General features: G+C 35.3%; 4 protein-coding genes across 14 annotated transcripts; 3 read left to right on the top strand and 1 right to left on the bottom strand.

Annotated features, from left to right (window-relative positions):
- The first annotated feature begins 644 nt into the window (after positions 1-644).
- On the top strand, positions 645-8,150 carry LOC114875422 (short-chain dehydrogenase/reductase family 16C member 6-like). 5 transcript variants are annotated; one of them, XM_029185675.2, is made up of 8 exons: positions 645-830; positions 2,954-3,153; positions 6,147-6,341; positions 6,460-6,819; positions 7,472-7,586; positions 7,666-7,750; positions 7,874-7,984; positions 8,042-8,150. In XM_029185675.2, the coding sequence occupies exons 2-8, from the start codon at positions 3,079-3,081 to the stop codon at positions 8,112-8,114; spliced, it is 1,014 nt and encodes a 337-aa protein (XP_029041508.2). In that variant the 5' UTR covers positions 645-830; positions 2,954-3,078; the 3' UTR covers positions 8,115-8,150. The 5 variants fall into 5 exon arrangements, with proteins under 5 accessions (XP_029041508.2, XP_029041510.2, XP_029041505.2 ...); XM_029185677.2 differs by lacking the exon at positions 645-830 and adding an exon at positions 837-977 and having other exon boundaries at positions 6,150-6,341; XM_029185672.2 differs by lacking the exon at positions 645-830 and adding an exon at positions 837-977.
- A 101-nt stretch (positions 8,151-8,251) lies between these two features.
- On the bottom strand, positions 8,252-9,594 carry LOC114875425 (the record flags this gene model as incomplete). Its single annotated transcript, XM_029185680.2, has 4 exons — positions 8,252-8,673; positions 8,772-8,905; positions 8,971-9,213; positions 9,486-9,594. Coding segments are annotated over 4 exons (792 nt in total), but the record flags the coding sequence as incomplete, so codon positions are not given.
- On the top strand, positions 9,182-12,287 carry LOC114875420 (spermatogenesis-defective protein 39 homolog). 4 transcript variants are annotated; one of them, XM_029185668.2, is made up of 10 exons: positions 9,182-9,530; positions 10,262-10,348; positions 10,422-10,602; positions 10,701-10,882; positions 10,962-11,098; positions 11,164-11,191; positions 11,258-11,402; positions 11,499-11,740; positions 11,815-11,991; positions 12,053-12,287. In XM_029185668.2, exons 2-10 carry the CDS (start codon positions 10,274-10,276, stop codon positions 12,176-12,178), a joined length of 1,293 nt encoding a protein of 430 aa, XP_029041501.2. In that variant the 5' UTR covers positions 9,182-9,530; positions 10,262-10,273; the 3' UTR covers positions 12,179-12,287. The 4 variants fall into 4 exon arrangements, with proteins under 4 accessions (XP_029041501.2, XP_029041499.2, XP_029041502.2 ...); XM_029185666.2 differs by lacking the exon at positions 9,182-9,530 and adding an exon at positions 9,563-9,641; XM_029185669.2 differs by lacking the exon at positions 9,182-9,530 and adding an exon at positions 10,089-10,179.
- A 103-nt stretch (positions 12,288-12,390) lies between these two features.
- Positions 12,391-17,114, top strand: LOC114875388 (microtubule-associated protein RP/EB family member 1-like). 4 transcript variants are annotated; one of them, XM_029185601.2, is made up of 7 exons: positions 12,407-12,867; positions 13,283-13,575; positions 14,740-14,971; positions 15,255-15,299; positions 15,924-16,015; positions 16,084-16,242; positions 16,322-17,114. In XM_029185601.2, exons 2-7 carry the CDS (start codon positions 13,309-13,311, stop codon positions 16,388-16,390), a joined length of 864 nt encoding a protein of 287 aa, XP_029041434.1. In that variant the 5' UTR covers positions 12,407-12,867; positions 13,283-13,308; the 3' UTR covers positions 16,391-17,114. The 4 variants fall into 4 exon arrangements, with proteins under 4 accessions (XP_029041432.1, XP_029041434.1, XP_029041435.1 ...); XM_029185599.2 differs by lacking the exons at positions 14,740-14,971; positions 15,255-15,299 and adding an exon at positions 13,834-14,116 and having other exon boundaries at positions 12,391-12,867; XM_029185602.2 differs by lacking the exon at positions 15,255-15,299.
- Positions 17,115-18,694: the final 1,580 nt, after the last annotated feature.

The following is an 18,694-nucleotide window of genomic DNA, read 5'->3' as shown; positions in this document are numbered from 1 at the left end:
CGTCCGGGGAGACGGAACCCTCTCCCCCTCCTCTAAACGCCTCCTCGAATACTTCCCTCGTTCTGAAATATCATTTTTATCCTAGGTTTCCTTACATATTCGGAGCGATGTCGCCGGAATACGCGGCGAAGGAGGTGATTAAAGCGATCCGGAGAAATTATACCGAATATTCTATACCGAGATGTCTTCTTACATTAAACGCTATCAATAGGTATATATCTTTACTTATCGCTACACCTTAGTGTCATTTTCGCCTTCCACGTTTACGGTTTCCAGAATCGTTCCCGAAAGCGTGATGCGGTTGATCCTGGATTTTCTCGCGGACGTGGAGCGGAAACAAAAGGAAACTACTCGTTGCTTGCAAAAATGATATTCTCGATTACATAAGACGTCACGATATTTGATTAATCGTCTGCGTTTTACTATTGCGTTTCACGATCGCTTGTGTAACATAGGCATTTTAATATCAGTTATGATTTATTAACGATAAATGTTTATTAAGAATTGATCAAAGTTTATGATAATATAATCATTTTAAGGAAATGCTTTCTGTAATCGTTTTTATCAAGCTTCAATACGCCATAAGTGTATTTTTCCAATATCTTTGCGTCATCAAATCAGGAGAATTTCATTTGATTCTAAGTTCATCTGCGTCAATGATGTGCATCTTCGATGAAAGAGGCAGTCCTTGACCATGGACGTTGAACTGAACCTGTTCAAAGACTGCATCCGTTCGCTTTAGTGATACGACGATCAGCCGGTCGGAACATTTTCGCTGCAGCTTCGCAAATGGATTACGTCCGACCGTGATTCAACCGCGGATTTATGAGGTAATCGAACGATTTGTTTTCGCCGCGATTTTATTCTGCAGGTGTAACTTCGTCGCTCCGCGTTCGGAAGAGAACCAGTTGCTTCTGGAGCTTCAAACTCGCACAGCGAAGTGCATCCTGCAGTCAGATATTTTCGCTGCATCTAAGGTACTTATAAAATTTTTCTTTCTTCGTTCAATCGTTGTTTGCGCAATGGAACCTGACAGTTTAATAGCTCTTGAATTATCCATTGTAATACCTGGTATCCTTGCTGGTAGAGCAAGTTTATTGATCACACGTTAACTACCTGTGACAAACAAGCCACCTCCTCGACAGGTAGGAGACCTTCCCCAAATAGAAATCCATCTACGGCTAATAGAACATTTGAACAGTTTCGCTACTTCTTGGAAAGGATATTAAATTTGCAACGTTCACGAGATCACACTTTGGTCACACCTGCGCTAAATTTACCAATCTTGCTTTCGTAATATCTTCTCGGGTACACATTTCGTTCCCGAAGAAATTGAATTTCTGATTCTTCGAAAAATGCAGTTTTCCGTTGTTATATTTGTGAGATGATCGAGCAGTTTAATTTAAAAGAAAAAAATCCATTATCGTGACATAGAATATAATTAATTTAAAAGAAGTATCGAATGATTCACAAAATGCTTTTAAAAATAAAAGAAGTGTAGTATCATCAATATCATAAAACAGGTCGGTTCTTTCTTGCTCAAGGATCCCCCGAAGCGGTCGAAATCAAAAGAAAAAGATACTTTTGCTATTGAATTTAGAAAAGAGATGGAACAGGACGGAAGAAGGGCGAATGGGATAGCATGGCTCGGCTTATTTAGAAATTATGTATATTCAAGCGGATCAGTCAAGTTCAAGCTGCTCGAGCTGTCAGATACACAGTTGAAGTTTACATTCGTGCTCTTCGTTTTAAATTATCCAGAATTTGTTTTAAAGTGTAATGTAATTCAGGGTGATGTTGCTCAATTAAATTAGTGTTTTCCAATTGGTAAATTGGAAAAATTTTGGTAAATATTCGGAAGTGTCACTCCTGCTAAATAGAGGCTGTAAATTTTTTTACCCCTACGAGTTGAACAGTAACATATTTAATTCGTTTTGCTCTCCCCCTAAATATTACACTAACTAATACCGATACCCGTTTTTAATATTTTTCACCGGACACAGTGATGCAATTCAGCAATTTTATAATGAAGAATTATCAAAATAGTTTGTATGTCTATTGTATTTTGAAAAAATAGAATATTTCTTTTAGAAATTTTGAAAAAAAGTTCGAAAGATCGACGAATAAAAATCTTTAGAAAAATATTTATTGACATTGTTTTTGTCCATGCGTTGCCATAATAATATTAAATATGATGTTTTTTAACTGTAAGAAACCACACAAAAAAAACACTTCCAAACATTTACCAAAATTTTTCATTTAACTAATTTTTTAAATGTTTCACCAACTCACAGAAATTGGGAAACTTTATTTCCTAATTAACAATTCTTAATTCCTAATTAATTAATACACCTTGGGAATCGTTTGCAACCCATGTAGAATGTAGAATTCTTTTTTAATCAATTCCACATTGATCATAAAAGCACCGTTTTGTCTGCTTATAATTCAAGGAACTACAACTGGTTTTACAGGTTAAATTATCGCTCATCGAAGCGTGTAACAACATGTTACTAAAGATGCTCAATTAGATCAACAATGTTTCAAAAAAGAAAACATATGACGTTGATGAAATCATATCTAGTCATACATCAACTTGCATGTGCGTTATCTTGTTTATGAATCTTGGATTATAGAGTTCTGATTTGAATTCGTCATCGTTTCCGGAAGTTCCTCGTCTGGTTTCTTTCCATAATCGCAATTGATTTTGAATTTCTAATAACTTTAAAATTGGACTGACTTGATTTTTAATGATAGGAAAAATTTCAAATAAATCTCTCGACGATGACAATCAAGACCAATTATAACAAGTATTCATAATTCCAGCCTCGCTTAGTACATAATTTACTCATGTACATATATGCTAATATAAAGTAATAACTCTTAATTTTTAATAATAACACCATTACTTTGATTCGATATTCTAACGATAGCGTCATTCTGTAATCCATTTCAGAGGTCTAGATCACAACTGACTCAGCATCACCGTTCGAGGATTAACAAGTTTTGATACAGTGATGGATTTGAACTCGAAACTTCGTGTTTGATGAATTACTTTCTCGTCCACGATATCAATCTTGGATGGCCAAGTCAATGATTCCAAGTTTCCTTATTCGTGGATTGTTCACCTCAGCAGCGAGACACAACAGGTTCAAGGTAGGAATCCATTCGTTTATTTCTTTTCTCATTGTAACTCAAGCAAAACGAGCGTGATTCATGAAACTGCTGCTTCGTGCACTGAATTCAAAATTCATAGTATTTCAAGTAAAACGCGAAAACATGGATTTTGTAGATCGTTCTGATCGTGCGCAATGATATATAGTAATGGTTCTTTAAACCATCTCTTTTTCTATCCTGTTCACGAAGGTTCTTTCAGGGTAACATAAACATGTTGTGCAACTATGATCGACGTGTTTTCGACCGGTTGATTGATATTTTGTTAACAAAAAACGGGATTTTCTGTTCTGTTTCGGTGAAGTGCATTTCGTTTACACCATTCACGGTGGAGTAGTTTCGAAGTCGGTGAAGTCATCGAGTAATAAGAAGTTATTGAAGCATTACTGGTGGGTAATGAATGTCAGAAAAGCCGGAAGTCCTTGCGTTATTGATAGAACATTGACCTTGTTTAAATCCATCGATCAAGGTTCCATAGATTTCATATTTTTCCAAGGTGATTTCAATAAGGAAGCAATTGGAAAAATTTCAAAATACTCTTCAATATAGAATTTTATATTTTTCCAAGGTGATTTCAATAAAGAAGCAATTGGAAAAATATCAAAATACTCTTCAATAAAGAATTTTATATTTTTCTAAGGTGATTTCAATAAAGAACCAATTGAAAAAATTTCAAAATACTCTTCAATAAAGAATTTTATATTTTTCCAAGGTGATTTCAATAAAGAACCAATTGGAAAAATTTCAACATTCTCTTCAATAAGGAAATTTAAATTTTTCTAAGGTGATTTCAATAAAGAAGCAATTGGAAAAATTTAAAAATGCTCTTCAATAAATAATTTTATATTTTTCCAAGGTGATTTCAATAAAAAAACAATTGGAAAAATTTCAAAATTCTCTTCAATAAAGAATTTTATATTTTTCCAAGGTGATTTCAATAAAAAAACAATTGGAAAAATTTCAAAATTCTCTTCAATAAAGAATTTTATATTTTTCCAAGGTGATTTCAATAAAGAAGCAATTGGAAAAATTTCAAAATTTTCTTTAATAAAGAAGTAATTGGAAAAATTTCAAAATTCTCTTCAATACAGAATTTTATTTTTCCAAGGCCTCCTCTTCAGGCCTTGGCCTGACTTCTTCTCCAACGTCTCATTTATCATCATACTTGACTACAGAGCTTCGATACTCTTCAGTAAAGAAACAATTGGAATTAGTCCCCGTTTTTAGGAATTTGCCGAATCAATAGGGAAAGGATGAGGATTAAAAGTTGATCGCCTTCCTAAATTACTCTCAGTCAGTGCGACTCCTTTCTCCTTGAAACGTCGATTTGCCTGGTATCCGGTGCAGTGAATGATTCAAAAATCTGGTTCCAAGTCGAATTCTTAATCATGGTGAACAAGCACCGTTAAGTCATTCTAATTACCATAGATCGAATTGCGAACGGTGAACGGAGGTCGGAATATACAGGTTTGCCTTGGCAGATACCTGAAGAATCGAGATACAAGTTCACGATAAAACTTCTCACGAACTAGACAGCTGGTTACAGTGTCTCCTGGCCAATGACACCGAGAATACAAGGTTGCTCTCTGTGTTCGAGCTTCCTATACCATCATTCTGGAATCAGGCTATTTCCACCAGCTATTTTCGCAGCAAATCTGGTAAAATTCTGGATGATTCGAGGTATAATACTTTGAGATTGAAATATTTTTCTTCATGATTTGTACTTCCAGATGAGTTCATTGGAGCTCTGCTGTTAAACTTCTGATCGGGATTTTTGTGAATTTTTAACTGAAAATCTAGATTATCAATTTTGACCATTCTTTGCAAACCGATCACAGTGGTCACTGTGAGTGTTTATATGGAATAAAATCAGAGATCGGTGGTGTCTTTGAGGAATGGTCACAGAAACCGATATTGCACGAGCTTTGAATTTCCTGTTCCTTAAATTAAAACTCGGGTTGTTTTGTTTTGATCCACTTTTAAATCATAATATCGCTCCAGTATGTCAGCCACGAAGCGGATGGCGGTCTAGTGTAATATAGCGAAGACAAACTGGAACACCATACGTGATACAATTTAAGTATAAGAAAATTTTGTTAGATAAATAATTCTGGAATTCAATTGTTTATTAACAGAATGAATTAGAACTGTATTTCTTCATTGATTACGCTTCTTGGGAAAGACGGAAGTTGTTATAATTATACACCCGCCGACAGACTTGTAATTAAGCGAGAGTATTAGGAGCTCGTAGAAAGCTCAGTTATTAATTTTCCTCCGCACTGTTATTTGCCCCAGAAATGAAGAGTAACTTAAAATTGTTCGAAATTAACAAAATTATTAATTTTGAACCATGATTTCTCTTAGAAGGCGATCGACTTTCTTTTCTAGCATTCGTTCTGCAGAGACAAAAGAATTCACCATCGATTAGAACAGGTTTCAGCAAAAGAAAGATAAAACCGTAATAAAACGCGGAAGCGATTAACAGGGCATGCAATAGCCTTAGCACGTGTAGCAAGTAAAATTGTACGCTCGTATGCAATCATTGAGACGGGCAACGCTTTCACGTAATTGCCAAGATATTATGTAAGCATAATACAGATTTTGTCGTTTCTGATTTGACCGGCTGATATCCACACCCTGTATCGCACCACGTGTTTCTACAACAATCAACAAAGTTGTCGTTCTGCGTGGTTCAAACCTTTCACTTTCACTGATTTTTATTCATACAGGCTATTTGAAATTTCGACTGGTCAAGTGAATCGTGGTTGCATGTTGAAAGGAAATTGTTCGAAGGGAAAGGAAGTACTTAAATTGCCATCAATTTTTTGGTTCTTACATAATGGATAATTAATAAAAGATTAGATCGCGGTTAATCGAGGCTCTGATTTCAATCCGAGTAATTTCACTACTGTGTCCCATTTTTTCACAGATAACAGTATCAGGATTCTGCAACTTTCATTTATTTTTATTTTCAGCAGACAATGATCTCTTCAAGAGACGAAGCACTGATCGTAAACCCGAGGATGATCTACCCTTCGTCGAACTTCTGGCTATTTTTCACCGTTGAATTTTTAATCGGAGCACTTCTATCCGCTTTCCTTGCTGTTCTCGTGCTATTGAAGTCCCTGTTACCGAAACCGCCTCGAGATTTGACCGGAGATGTGGTCGTAGTGAGCATACGAACTTCGTATAATATTAATAAATTATCATTTCTTGTAGAACCTCTCTTTGTCAGTGGATTTTTGAGATTCATTAATTCTTCTACTGACAAAGCATTTTCTTTTTCAGGTAGCAGGAGCCTCCTCGTCCCTCGGCAAATCCCTGGCCGAAGAATTCGCGAAGAAAGGATGCACCGTGGTTTGTATGGACAGTGACTCCAGATCCATCCAGGAAACAGCTTGCAGATTGAAAGCAACTCGTCCTAGCGTTGAAGAAATCACACCTAGACACAGAAAGGACGATTCCTCGAGGCACGAATCAATGATATATGCTTATCAGTGCGATTTAATAGACAGGAATGATATTCGGAGAACTGCAGAGAGGATCAAGGAAGATATTGGAAGGGTTGATATCCTGGTTACCTGCGTTGGTAATCCGAATCAGGATATCTTCGATGCGACTAGTAGGACTCTGATGAGCCATTTTTGGGTAGGATTATTTATCTAATAAGAGAAAATTTCTTAACCCTTGAGTTATTAACCCTTTGGGGACGGAGCATTTTTCAACTTGCATAGAGTCAATGGCAGTGTGGAACTGCAACACCCCCTATTTCCACTTGATATCCACTTTTTTCTTTAATTCTTTATTTATACTTGTACAATATATAATCCTTAAGCTTAATGTCAGTAGCCATCCCCCAGTTTATAAAAAAGATACAAAAAGATTATGAAAAAGTGTTCGACTGCGTGCGCATGCGCACATAGGAAGCTGCGCGCGAGGCTGCGCACATAGGAAGCTGCGCGTGAGGCTGCGCAGTAGAGAGAGCACTGTCGCTCCCGTAGTGCCAGTTTTTTAAAACAAAGGCTAACAATTTTCTGAAGCAGCAACCCCACTAATTTTAGCTACGAGTCGCCACTGCATAGAGTATTATTAATTTAAAGTAAAATAAGTAATAATTCGATCCTTCAAAGCAGATATTATAAATCTTTACTGTCTACACATATAGCTGTACTTCGAATTAAGAATATAATGCAACAGGTACGGAATTATAAATTACTGGATCGTTGGATCGTCCACAAAGGGTTAAAGGAAAGGGTACTATAATACCCTTTTTCTATTTTCAATTTTTTTTGGTTTATAGACAGCCATGGCATTCGTACCATTGATGTTGTATCGCGAACGAGCTCATATCGTTGGCGTAACTCCAGTTGCGTCGAGTCAAGATGCGTTCCATGGTTCAAGAGCAGCGATAGTCAGTCAGTTTTTCCACTCTAACATACTTTATCATAATACAATCTTTTTAATAAAGTAATTGACGTTGGATGGTCTGTACAGGTCTGAAAGAAAGCCTTTGTCAAGAATTGGGTAATTTCAACAGTCAGCTGACGTTCCTGGCATTCACACCGATCGTCGAATCCAGGTCTAGTGTTTTCAATTATATAACGACCAGCTATCAGATTTATTAATCGTGAATACAGAAATTTTATTCCCTGAACCTTTCACAAATTACAATAGATTAATCTATTTCTATTGGTTCTTAAAGCACTTGGAAGGAAAGCGAAGAACAAGTGGCTCGTAACATCGTGCGTGCTGTTAGAACGGATCAGAATACATTGAGCACCGGTTGGGTGTCCAGATTCTTATACCAAATAAGGTAAGAAATAAGAACTGCAAATATTAAAACAGGAATAATTTAATTTTATTATTTCAGCTGTGCTATTTACTATGGAATAACGCTCGTCACGCAATGGATCCATTCCCAGGGATGCGATTATTCTACATAAGTTTTATTTATAAAATAAAATCAATAGAAAAAAGGACACAGTAAAGATGGACAGTTCGATAGTCTGCAAACGATGATGGGGCAAAAATTCGAGTGTTTTCCGTTACTATTAACAAATAAGACACAAATAGAGATATTTATCCTAATTAAAAAAAGGAACATTAATTTTTCAATATTTCTGCAGCACGTCGAGACAACAGAAAGTGTTCGAATTTATTTCAAGCACAGACATTCTCTTCGTCGAAAAATGCCCGTCATTCGGGAAACAGAACGTCGTAATGACCGCTGTCCGAGTTTCCGGTGAACAATAGCCTGGCGGTCTCGTATCGAGAGCTCACGTGATTATGGAACACTCGTTTCAGCTCTTGCCTTTCGTTGATCTCCCGGTAGATCGATAGATTCATGTAGTACATCTTCGTGGCCACGGTGCACTCGAGCTCGCTGGCGAACGTGCCAACCATGTTCATGTAATCGCAGTACGTCTGACGGTCGGATATGTTCCATTCGGCCATCACAAACGGCCCGTACTCCTGCCAATTTTCTTTGATGTGTTGTACGACCTGTTGAACACCGTTTTTGTAATAATGAGCCACAAAATTAATTCTTAATTAACGTAATACGAATAAATATTTGTATGTGAGAAAAATATAAAGCACACCATTGTACGTAGGTAGCGGTGCTCGTCTTCATTCCGCCAGAGAATGTAACTGATCGCTCGGAACATGCAATTGCCATCGCCGTAAATGCTGTGCACGCGAAACGTGCCCTCGGTGCACCTTAAACGAGCCGTACCTAATGGACATAGATATAAATTAACGAAGTTAAACAGAGAAAATAGTGGTAATTAATCAGGGTACCTCTTTTGGAAAAGATAGAACGCTCGTTTTGCTTTTGTTTGATCCAACTGGTTCTAGTGTCTTGTCCTGAGAATTCAGTGTAAGGGATCCAATCGTTCTGCCGGAAGGAAACGTACTTCGCTCGTCGAATTCTCGAAGCGCTGCCAATGCTGTTAAAGTCTCCACGGTCCAAATACTGTTCGTGTCCGAATCTATTATACCTTTTTGCATTCTTGACCAGCGACGAGGGACGTACGCATCTGTCTATTAATAAGATACAATAATAAATAGAGAATCGTACGCGTACGTTCACTTTGAATGAAGCTGAAACGTTTTATTTTATGTACTCTATAATTTATATGCTATGTTAATTAGGTACTTGAGATATTTTCCAGATAAGTTTCCTTTTTTATTTACTTCGTGAGTAATTAATGCGTGTTTGCGTAATTAACGTTGATTAAGCGATAGGACAATTAGTGTCGGCTGAGCCAAAGATTATTATTATTATTAATTCGTTGTCGCTTAGAATAACTTACCGTCCTCGAAGATGTGGCTGCAGAAATAAAAGCACCACAGGCAAGGTAAAAAGAGGGCTTTCAAGAATGCTAATATACGGACTTTGGTGATGTCCAGTTTAGGTTTAGTTCAATACCGAGAGAATTTCTCAGCTTCGTCAATTGCCGCATGTTTTGGTAATGTACAAACGTGACTCAGAACGAGTACAACGTATGTATCCCTTCGATACGTTCGTTCACGCGTGCATAATTTATACGAGCATAATTTTTCACGTTGCCATCCGCATTTTTGAACGACGTGACATCTAAATTGATTTTCTGATGTCTTTCCAATTCGAATTGCTCGAACTTCATTACGTATTATCAGGAAATCAAAGTGTATCTTGTAACCTATTAATCAATAGATGACTGAAATACATTTAGGAAGGGGAAAATAATATTCTTGGTAATATTGTGGTATTAAATATTTTATTATCACTTTTAAAATGTTACAGCATTTTCTACAACTTCCTTTATTATTTTATCCTAATTGTCGGTAAACCAATTCAAAATTCAACACTATCGCCATCTATTAAAAGATGGCGGAAACTACTTGTCAAATTATCGACACATTTTCCGAGAGTCGGTAAACTAATTCAAAATTCGATACTACCGCCATCTATTAAAAGATGGCGGAAACTACTTGCCAAATTATCGACACATCTTCCGAGAGTCGGTAAACACAAAAGATTACTTGCCGTGTCTATCCCTTTAAAATTGTAATTTATTTAATAAATACATAAATTCGATATACACAGGATATTATAAATATGAGTTCTGCTAAAGATGATGAGGACTTTTGGTACAGCAGTGAGAAACGGTCCTTCTGTTTCGAAAACAATGAGGTTAGGTTTAGGTTATATTAATTCTTTTAGTAACTTCTACATGGTCAAAAACTAATTGCATTTAATTATGTAGGTGGATCAATTGTTTGGAGTATCTAAGACTGATACAGATAAATTATGGGCTGGTATTTCAAACACCTCAACATCAGAGGCATCCTTAAAAACTACGAGCGATTATCAGCCACTTAAACCCATGTTATCTGTTATCTCGGAGAAGACACTTTCTTGCAGTATGTCAGTGAAGTCATATACAAGTCAATATTCGCAGTGTTTGAAATATATTCTATATACATTGCTTATATCGATCATAGATCATAAGATGCGTTGTGTACAAACATTCTTTTGTTTACAGTTTTGGCACTCGATAAATTACAGAATCTCCAACCTGAACCAACAGCTGTACAACCAGACATAACGCTTAGAAAAATTTTACTTGGCCAGTCTTATTCTTTGGAACCATACAAATCGCTTGCCAGCAAAACTGCCTTGTTAGATGCAGCTATAATAAGCGGAGATGGAAATGCAATTTTAGTTGTAATTGTTTTTACTACTCTGATTGTTTCAGTTGTTCTTATTAAAATTCATTTTATACATACTACAATGTATGTTTCAGATTATATTATTTCTTACAAATACTCTTAAGAGATCTTTGGTTCAAAGAATATTAGCGGAAAGACCAGATGCTGTAAATGTTTACATAAGATATCTTTCAACAAGGATGCAAATAAATGAAATGACCGATATCTTGACGTATGTATTCTTAATGATTTTTATAAGTACATCGTTATATTTCCATTAATTCATAATTCTTACAGGATGCTAGGACAAACAATGGACGCTGCTGTAAGTTTCTGTGTAATGTGATGTTCTTAACTGTTCATCGTATATAACAGTTATGTTTTTTTCTAGATGAAAACTTTACACATTATAATAAAAAATACACGCGATCCTGACAGACTATTACAGAAACTTCGAAATAGTTATAAGACACAATTTTCAGCTTTAAATGATTGTAAAGAAGCTTCATTTGTTCAATCTTACATACAGTTACTGGGTAACTATCTCTTTTAAATATTAAAACAGTGGAGGGATCCGTAATTACAAAATTAGCAATGAAAACAGTGACTTAATTGTATTAATGCATTAACAGAATGGCAAACGGTAGTAAAGAAAGTAGATGGAAACGAAGAAATCGAACTAAATTCATCTGTTCTTGACTGTCTAAGACATGCATGTAAAAGTCATTGGAATGTAGCAGAAGGGACATTAATGTCTCCTACAAGATTATCTCAGCAACACGATATATCTCCTAGGCAATATCAGAAAGTTGCATTAGAAGTTAGAACATCAGCTGGTGAATGGGATGATGTTGATAAATTACTTTTAACAAAGGTGACGCATAAAACTCCATATCTAATGTTTAAATATCGTAATAAAACTAACTTATGTCAATTTGTAATTGCTAGGGTTGGCTAAATAGTAAAAAGTTACAAATCCATCTGCCTATTGAAGATATATTAAAAATATTGCAAAAAAGCAAGGCACCCTCCAGTGTTCTTGAAAAATATTTGAAATACGTAGACAATATAGAGAGACGATTGGAATTAGCGAGAAATATGCATTGTTTTAGAATAGCAATCGACGTAAGTATAAAATCATTTATAATCGATAGAATTTATACTTTAATGCGACTATTCTTTTTAGATACTTGTACAACAAGCAGATCGTGCTACATTAATGGAATATAAAACAAAGTTGCAGCCACAATCAGAGGAATATTTTTACGCGGAAAGCGCGTTGCGTTTACCATCAATTAAATGGAAAAACTAGGATTAATATTTTACTACGTTTAAATATTTATTATATAAAAAAAAAGGACCATATATCTTTGTACAGTGGAGTTTGATTTATGCTTTCATATAATCTATTTAAATTGCAATTCCTCTACCTTTGTTTTGTAAAATATTTTATTACATCAGATATCAACAGATGATAACAAACATGGCGATAGTAAAATTTACGATAACCTCGCTCGCAATTTTTGTCCAAGAAGGTTACTGTGATTGGCGAATAAAAACTCGTCGCGATGGTAATATTGGACACGTTGTGAGCCAGGGTTAAATATTTATCTCCTCCGTTAACGGGTATCGCGAATTCTTCGATTTTGAATGTATCTCAGAGCAACGAACTCGCGTACCGGCTGAAATCTCTAGAGCGCGGTTGTAGTCGTTTGTTAATTCCTTTGACAGACGCTTTGAAATTGTTGTTGCTACGTGGTTAGTCCAACGGAATAGCTTTATCGGTTACGCGGTAAAAATAGATGCTTTATAAAGAAAAAGGGTGAAAAAGGAAAATATCCTCGCAAGTATCGTAGGATTTTTTTCTGCATCCTCCAATCGTTATTGAAGGAACCGTTAGAAGTTTCCGTTGTGTGCGCATTTGAACGATCTAGTTATACATTTGTCATCTGCGTGCGGGAACCACTCCCGATTGGTGTTACGGTGTTCCCACGATATTCGGTAAGCTTTTATTTAAGTATTTTAATGATTAAAAATATTTGAAAGCTTTTTTAATGCGTTTTTAAGCTCGGAACCAGTGGCTAGTGTTACATGTTTAAAAAAATAATAGGTGTATCGAAGTCGAGGCACGTCGAAGAATGAACCCCGAATATGTCGACTGCCCAGTGTTTCGAGCCAAAAAAGTGAATGGAATGTGATTCCTTTTAAGTCTGCTTTAAGATCAACCATTTAAGGACTATCAGTGATCACTTTCTGATTAACCGATTCATTTCTTATACTAAGCCACTGTGTTTAACCGCGGGCTTTTTAACCAATCCTTTCTACATGTAACATATACATCTTGCGCAGTATAAGCATACCGATAACGTATAGCTCATTTCATATGTTTTATCAATCATGAATCATTACGTTTTAGTTGCTGACTAAGGAGAAGATAACAATATGGCTGTTAATGTATATGCTACAAATGTGACAACCGAAAACTTGAGCCGGCATGATATGCTGGCTTGGGTAAATGACTGTCTGCAATCGTCTTTTACCAAAATTGAAGAACTATGTACCGGAGCTGTTTATTGTCAGTTTATGGATATGCTTTTTCCTGGAAGTGTACCATTGAAGAGGGTAAAATTCAAGACCAACCTCGAGCATGAATATATACAGAATTTTAAAATCTTACAAGGTGGTTTTAAAAAGATGAATGTAGATAAGGTAAGCGATCAAAATGTTAACACAATTCATTACACAATTGTTAGGTGAGAGATGAGAAATATTTAGAAATTATTTCATGGTGGATTGACGATTACGCTATTAAATTTAAAAGTATCTTTATTTTTAAGTACAATAAGGTAGCAGTATTAAGTAGCAAAATAAAACGTTCTATTATAACATGAAATGTTACACCATAGAAAAGTATTGCGTTAAGTCCAATGTGCACAGACATGTAATCTTGTTACAAAAATGGTTCAGGTAATACCAGTGGACAAATTAGTAAAAGGCCGCTTTCAAGACAATTTTGAGTTTTTACAATGGTTCAAAAAATTCTTTGACGCAAATTACGATGGCCGCGAGTACGATGCTTATGAGGCTCGTGGCTGTATACCATTGGGTTCTGGTGTTGATGGGACGCATAACTTGTCAAATCCTCAGTTGGTACCTTTACCTCCTCAATCAAAGCAGATGCAAATGCAACAAAAGCATATTCAACAACGTAATATTGTCCCTCGCCAACAGCAGGGTATAGCAACATCGTGTCAGTTCATTAGCAATGCTTTTGCATGTTTTTATATTGTCGTCTTTATAGTTCAATAAATCATCATGCGCTCCATAGAAAATTTACTCTGGCTGTGCATAATTGAACTCATAAAGCATTTTCATGTCTACAGTAAAGTAGAAAGCACTTTATGCTTTTGCAGTTTTTAATCACACGTAAATGTACAGACACACAATTTGAAATTTATGGCACAGTGTTTCTTTATATGTTGTTTATCACTTTTGAGTGTAAGTAAGAATCATCTTTTTGTTTCTTCCATCACATTTGTTTTTATGTTTTACATGCTTTTAATTACAAGAAATAGTTCCCTATTTTAGGTGGATATAAGTATGGAGTATATAAATAAATACACTAAAGTGTGGGGGACGGGGGGCAAAAGATTGTCTAAGGGACATAATATACTATTTGCTAGATTTAATCTTTAACCCCTTTGATACACTTTTTTATTTTACTGATTTCTCTCGTTTTAAGTTTTAGGTATTATGAAATTTAATAATAAACGAGTAGATCAATGTTTGATTTTATTCTTGTTTTTCTAGTTTATTAAGGTTTCAGTTATTTTTTTATTTTGTTCCATATGCTTTTTTGCTAATCATTTGCAGATTGTTCCAATTGATAGGCTGGTGAAAGGCAGGTTCCAAGATAACTTTGAATTTTTACAATGGTTCAAGAAATTCTTTGATGCAAACTACTCCAGAGCAGAGCCATACGATGCACTTGCTATGCGAGGAGGAGAATCTATGGGTAGTGGTGGAAATAATGCACCGCATGGCACTAATGCAAAACGCACAACACCACGTGATGTAAATCCGTCTAAACCAGCTGGTCGTATTGGTATATTACTTCAAATCCTTTTTTCTTTCATAAAATTTGAATTTGTGTCAGTAAACAAGATACAGAAGTAAAAGATAATTGCAAACTTAACAGCGAACAGTTTAATCAAGTTCTGCTTATATACTAATGATTTTTTAAATTGTGAACACGTTCCTTAAAGATTGTGACGAATAATTAACTTGCTTTGCTTTCATTAAATCCTTTTTAAGCGATAATTGTATATACATATATAAGAAACAGATTTACTTGTCCTCATGAAATAAGAAATAGAATTTTACTTCAGGTCAAGGATCTTCACCTCCTGCACCTGCCACTAACATCAAGTCTAGTAATTACTTTTTTTTATAATTTCGTACTTGTTTTATTTGAATTTCTTTTTCTTTTATTATTGAAAAGTTTAAAAGAAGGTATTCGTACAAAAGTATTTGTTAAGGTGTTGGTATTTTTAATTGAAACAATGAGTGAAATAATTGAAACCTTTTAAAACAGTTTGGTTGTCCATCCTTCATTTAACTATTCAAAAACTTATATTTACAGGATGTATCGTAACAAGTTGTTACCATATGTTATGATACACCCAGTATATTACGTTAAATTAACTGTTGCATGAAGTATAATAATTTATAAGAATTAGAACAAAATTTTATTCCAAGTATTTTGTTGATTTCAAGAGATTTATATACACAGTTCGTTTATTTGTTTATTACCAATATCATGCATAATTGTATTCAATACCTGCTTTTTTTCCTGTTGTACAGTTGTTGGTACAAATTGTTATGCTTTTCATCAGTACATTTACACTGCTTGCATAAATGTTTACATAGTATTATTTTCTTGTCAAAGTAGATTTATTGTTGAGTAATTTTGATCTTTTTTTTTTTCGTGTACATATAGTAGAAATAGTAGTAAGTAATGTATACGAAATAATAACGCGAGGAACTTTCAAATTTAGTTAACAAAGCACCAGCCCATCGTCCACAAGTGAAAACGGGAGGCATTGGAAATCGTGGGGATCCTGGTAAAGTCGAGGAACTCAGTGCACAGGTAAAATAAGATACATCAACGTTGTTTGTAACGATAATTTTTTATTAAATTGTAATGTTTTATCATAGTTGATGGAATTGAAAATGTCCCTGGAGGGACTGGAGAAGGAAAGAGATTTCTATTTCGGAAAATTACGCGATATTGAAGTTATGTGCCAAGATTGTGATAACAATGGAGATCCACCACCAATAGTACAGAAAATCTTGGAAGTCCTTTACGCAACGGAGGTACGTAAACTCTAATTGTAAAATTGACAATGAGGTATGTTTTCATTTTTAAAAATTTCTTGTTTCTTATTTAATATAGGAAGGATTTGCACCACCTGAAGAATTAGAAGGAGACGGACTCGCGCCAGACGAAGAGGAAGAATACTAACTTCAACCTTTTGTACAATCATTAAAACGAAAAAACCACAGCAAATTGTCCAAGTGCGTTTCAGTTTATTATGTTTGCGAGCCAGTATATACTGGGATAATTAATAAACTACAGTATCAGTTGCATAATTAATAAACCTACTTTGTATAGCTGTTTAAGCATTTGCGCCTTCATTTTTGTTACAAAGTTTTTCACCGAGGTTCGCACGTGATTAGGATAGAAAAATATCAGGAAATAATGCACTTGAATAACTTGTATCCTATTGACAGGTAATTATTATTAAGAAAGGAACAAAGTTAGCAGTCATAGGTCTTTATCGTAATGCGAAATAACGGTAGAGTTCTGAACATCGACAAGTCATTAAAACTACGAAGATTATAAGACATGAAATGTTTGGACGGTACTCTAAGTCCATTTTGTTATACAGTGAAGTTATGTTAACTATGTTTCATTAATGTGTGAATGTTTTTTCGTTTGTAAATGCACTGGTTTTATTGCCGATGTTTTCGGTTTGTCCTTTCGTACCTCGTTGTAGTTTTCTCGAAAATTGTAGACATGTTAAATCCAATGTATTTTAATTCACTTATCTTGTGCAATCGTGCAACAAAGTGAATGATTACGACCGATTATTTGTCACAAAATGTACCGATTTTTCCTGTTGCAGAACGATAATGTATGCCAAGTTTATCTTAATGCGCAATTAAATTGAATTTTACAAGTTTTATATTCATCTTATTTTTGTTTCTCTTAATTTTAGACTTTGCGTGAGAACACATTTTGTCGCATAATTGTACATTTGTAGGATGCGATTGTGGTTTTCAAATTGAATCAAGCGGCGATACGCGTTTCAAAAAATTACTAATCTACGAGTAATCGCTTCTGTTCCCATAATTGAATGAATTCTGGAGATGCGAAAGATTGCTAGATTTGATTCATTGAAACACGCTGTTCGTTTTAAGAATATCTTCGCATCTTCACGATCCGTCTTTCAGAATAAGAATGGCCTTAACGCAGCGATGAACTTGAGACGAGGAAAACAGAGGAATACTCGAATTATTTAGTGAACCAAAACGCAAAGTGTATTTCCAACATGTTTGTTAATCGCCTTTCGAGCAAAAGCGATGCAACGCGAAAGATAAGTGAAAAAAAGAAAATTTGTAAAATTGTATGGACGAGAATGAGTGAGAGGCAACGAATGAAAGATGATCTAACGCGTAAGCAATAATTGTACGATTATAATTTGCTACGTGTCTATGATGAATATGCGTGTTCTCTGAAGTAATCGGTTCTCAATCATGAATAAATTATACATAAATCTTTTTTTCTCTTTAGATTCTTAAGAGTAAATAGAATATGAATATTAAGGCAACGATTATCGTTATTGTTTTACTAGGATCGCGTTACGTGTAAGCAACTTTCAAAGATAGAGATACAACGCGTTCTAAATTGCGCTATGTTCATTGCTCTATATGTGCGTATACAAATGCGTTTCGTCGCGCGAATGTGCTTCAAAATTGAAATTCTAATGATGAGGTAATAAACGTTTAATAGGATATTCAATGTTTAACTTCTTCTTTTATTTCTTCTTAATGTTAGATACAGATTTGTAACAGCGTTCTTTTTATGTGTAATAATTTTAAATTGAAACACGTTTTATGTATCCGTACAGCTTGGCTAGGATTTTACGATGGATCATGATTTTGGGAGTTCCAGTCATTCCCAGAGAACAGTCGTGCTTGTTTCACCTGCTCCTCTTTTACCATACCTTGCACTGACAATTGAAAAGACCCAATTTTCACTCCCTCTGATTCTATTCTTTGAAAAGTTAGACAAAATCAGCACATGACCGAAAAATTATTAGAATAATTATTTGACAAACTTATATTTTGAAAAGACCGCGTATTTTTAAAGTTCGACCGTTGCGCCATCTATGCAAGAGCGGCGGAAACTACTCAACAAATTACTGACTTATCGACTGAACTTCCGACAGTCGGTAATCGACCCTTCGGCAGTCGGTAAGTTGACGAATAGTTTGCGCCACTTTTATATAGATGGCACAATAGCAGATGCTTGGGGTGTTAGGGACCCCGATGCATCGGTGATGCTCCGTGCACATCGATATTATTGCATCCGGGGTGTCAGGGACCCCGATGCATCGGTAGCGCTCTCTGTATACAGACCTGATATCATTTAGGGGTGTCAGGGACCCCGAGCATCGGTGATTCTGCATACCGACATAATACATCTTGGGGTGTCAGGGACCCCGAAGCATCGGTGATTCTACATACCGACATAATACATCTT

This window comes from Osmia bicornis, chromosome 7, assembly GCF_907164935.1.
Source record: "Osmia bicornis bicornis chromosome 7, iOsmBic2.1, whole genome shotgun sequence".
Lineage (NCBI taxonomy): Eukaryota > Metazoa > Arthropoda > Insecta > Hymenoptera > Megachilidae > Osmia > Osmia bicornis.
Note: the sequence above shows the minus strand (reverse complement) of the source record. Positions and strands in the feature narration are given on the sequence as shown.

Bases quoted from the DNA above. Each gene is read 5' to 3' on its own strand.
- LOC114875420 (XM_029185668.2), top strand. From the start codon at position 10,274: ATGAGTTCTGCTAAAGATGATGAGGACTTTTGGTACAGCAGTGAGAAA. The intron at 11,192-11,257 runs GTAAGTTTCTGT...GTTTTTTTCTAG, and splicing joins GACAAACAATGGACGCTGCT to ATGAAAACTTTACACATTAT. The intron at 11,992-12,052 runs GTAAGTATAAAA...TATTCTTTTTAG, and splicing joins GTTTTAGAATAGCAATCGAC to ATACTTGTACAACAAGCAGA.
- LOC114875422 (XM_029185675.2), top strand. From the start codon at position 3,079: ATGGCCAAGTCAATGATTCCAAGTTTCCTTATTCGTGGATTGTTCACC. The intron at 6,342-6,459 runs GTGAGCATACGA...TTTCTTTTTCAG, and splicing joins TGACCGGAGATGTGGTCGTA to GTAGCAGGAGCCTCCTCGTC. The intron at 7,587-7,665 runs GTCAGTTTTTCC...TGGTCTGTACAG, and splicing joins TTCAAGAGCAGCGATAGTCA to GTCTGAAAGAAAGCCTTTGT.
- LOC114875388 (XM_029185599.2), top strand. From the start codon at position 13,309: ATGGCTGTTAATGTATATGCTACAAATGTGACAACCGAAAACTTGAGC. The intron at 16,016-16,083 runs GTAAAATAAGAT...GTTTTATCATAG, and splicing joins TCGAGGAACTCAGTGCACAG to TTGATGGAATTGAAAATGTC. The intron at 16,243-16,321 runs GTACGTAAACTC...TATTTAATATAG, and splicing joins AAGTCCTTTACGCAACGGAG to GAAGGATTTGCACCACCTGA.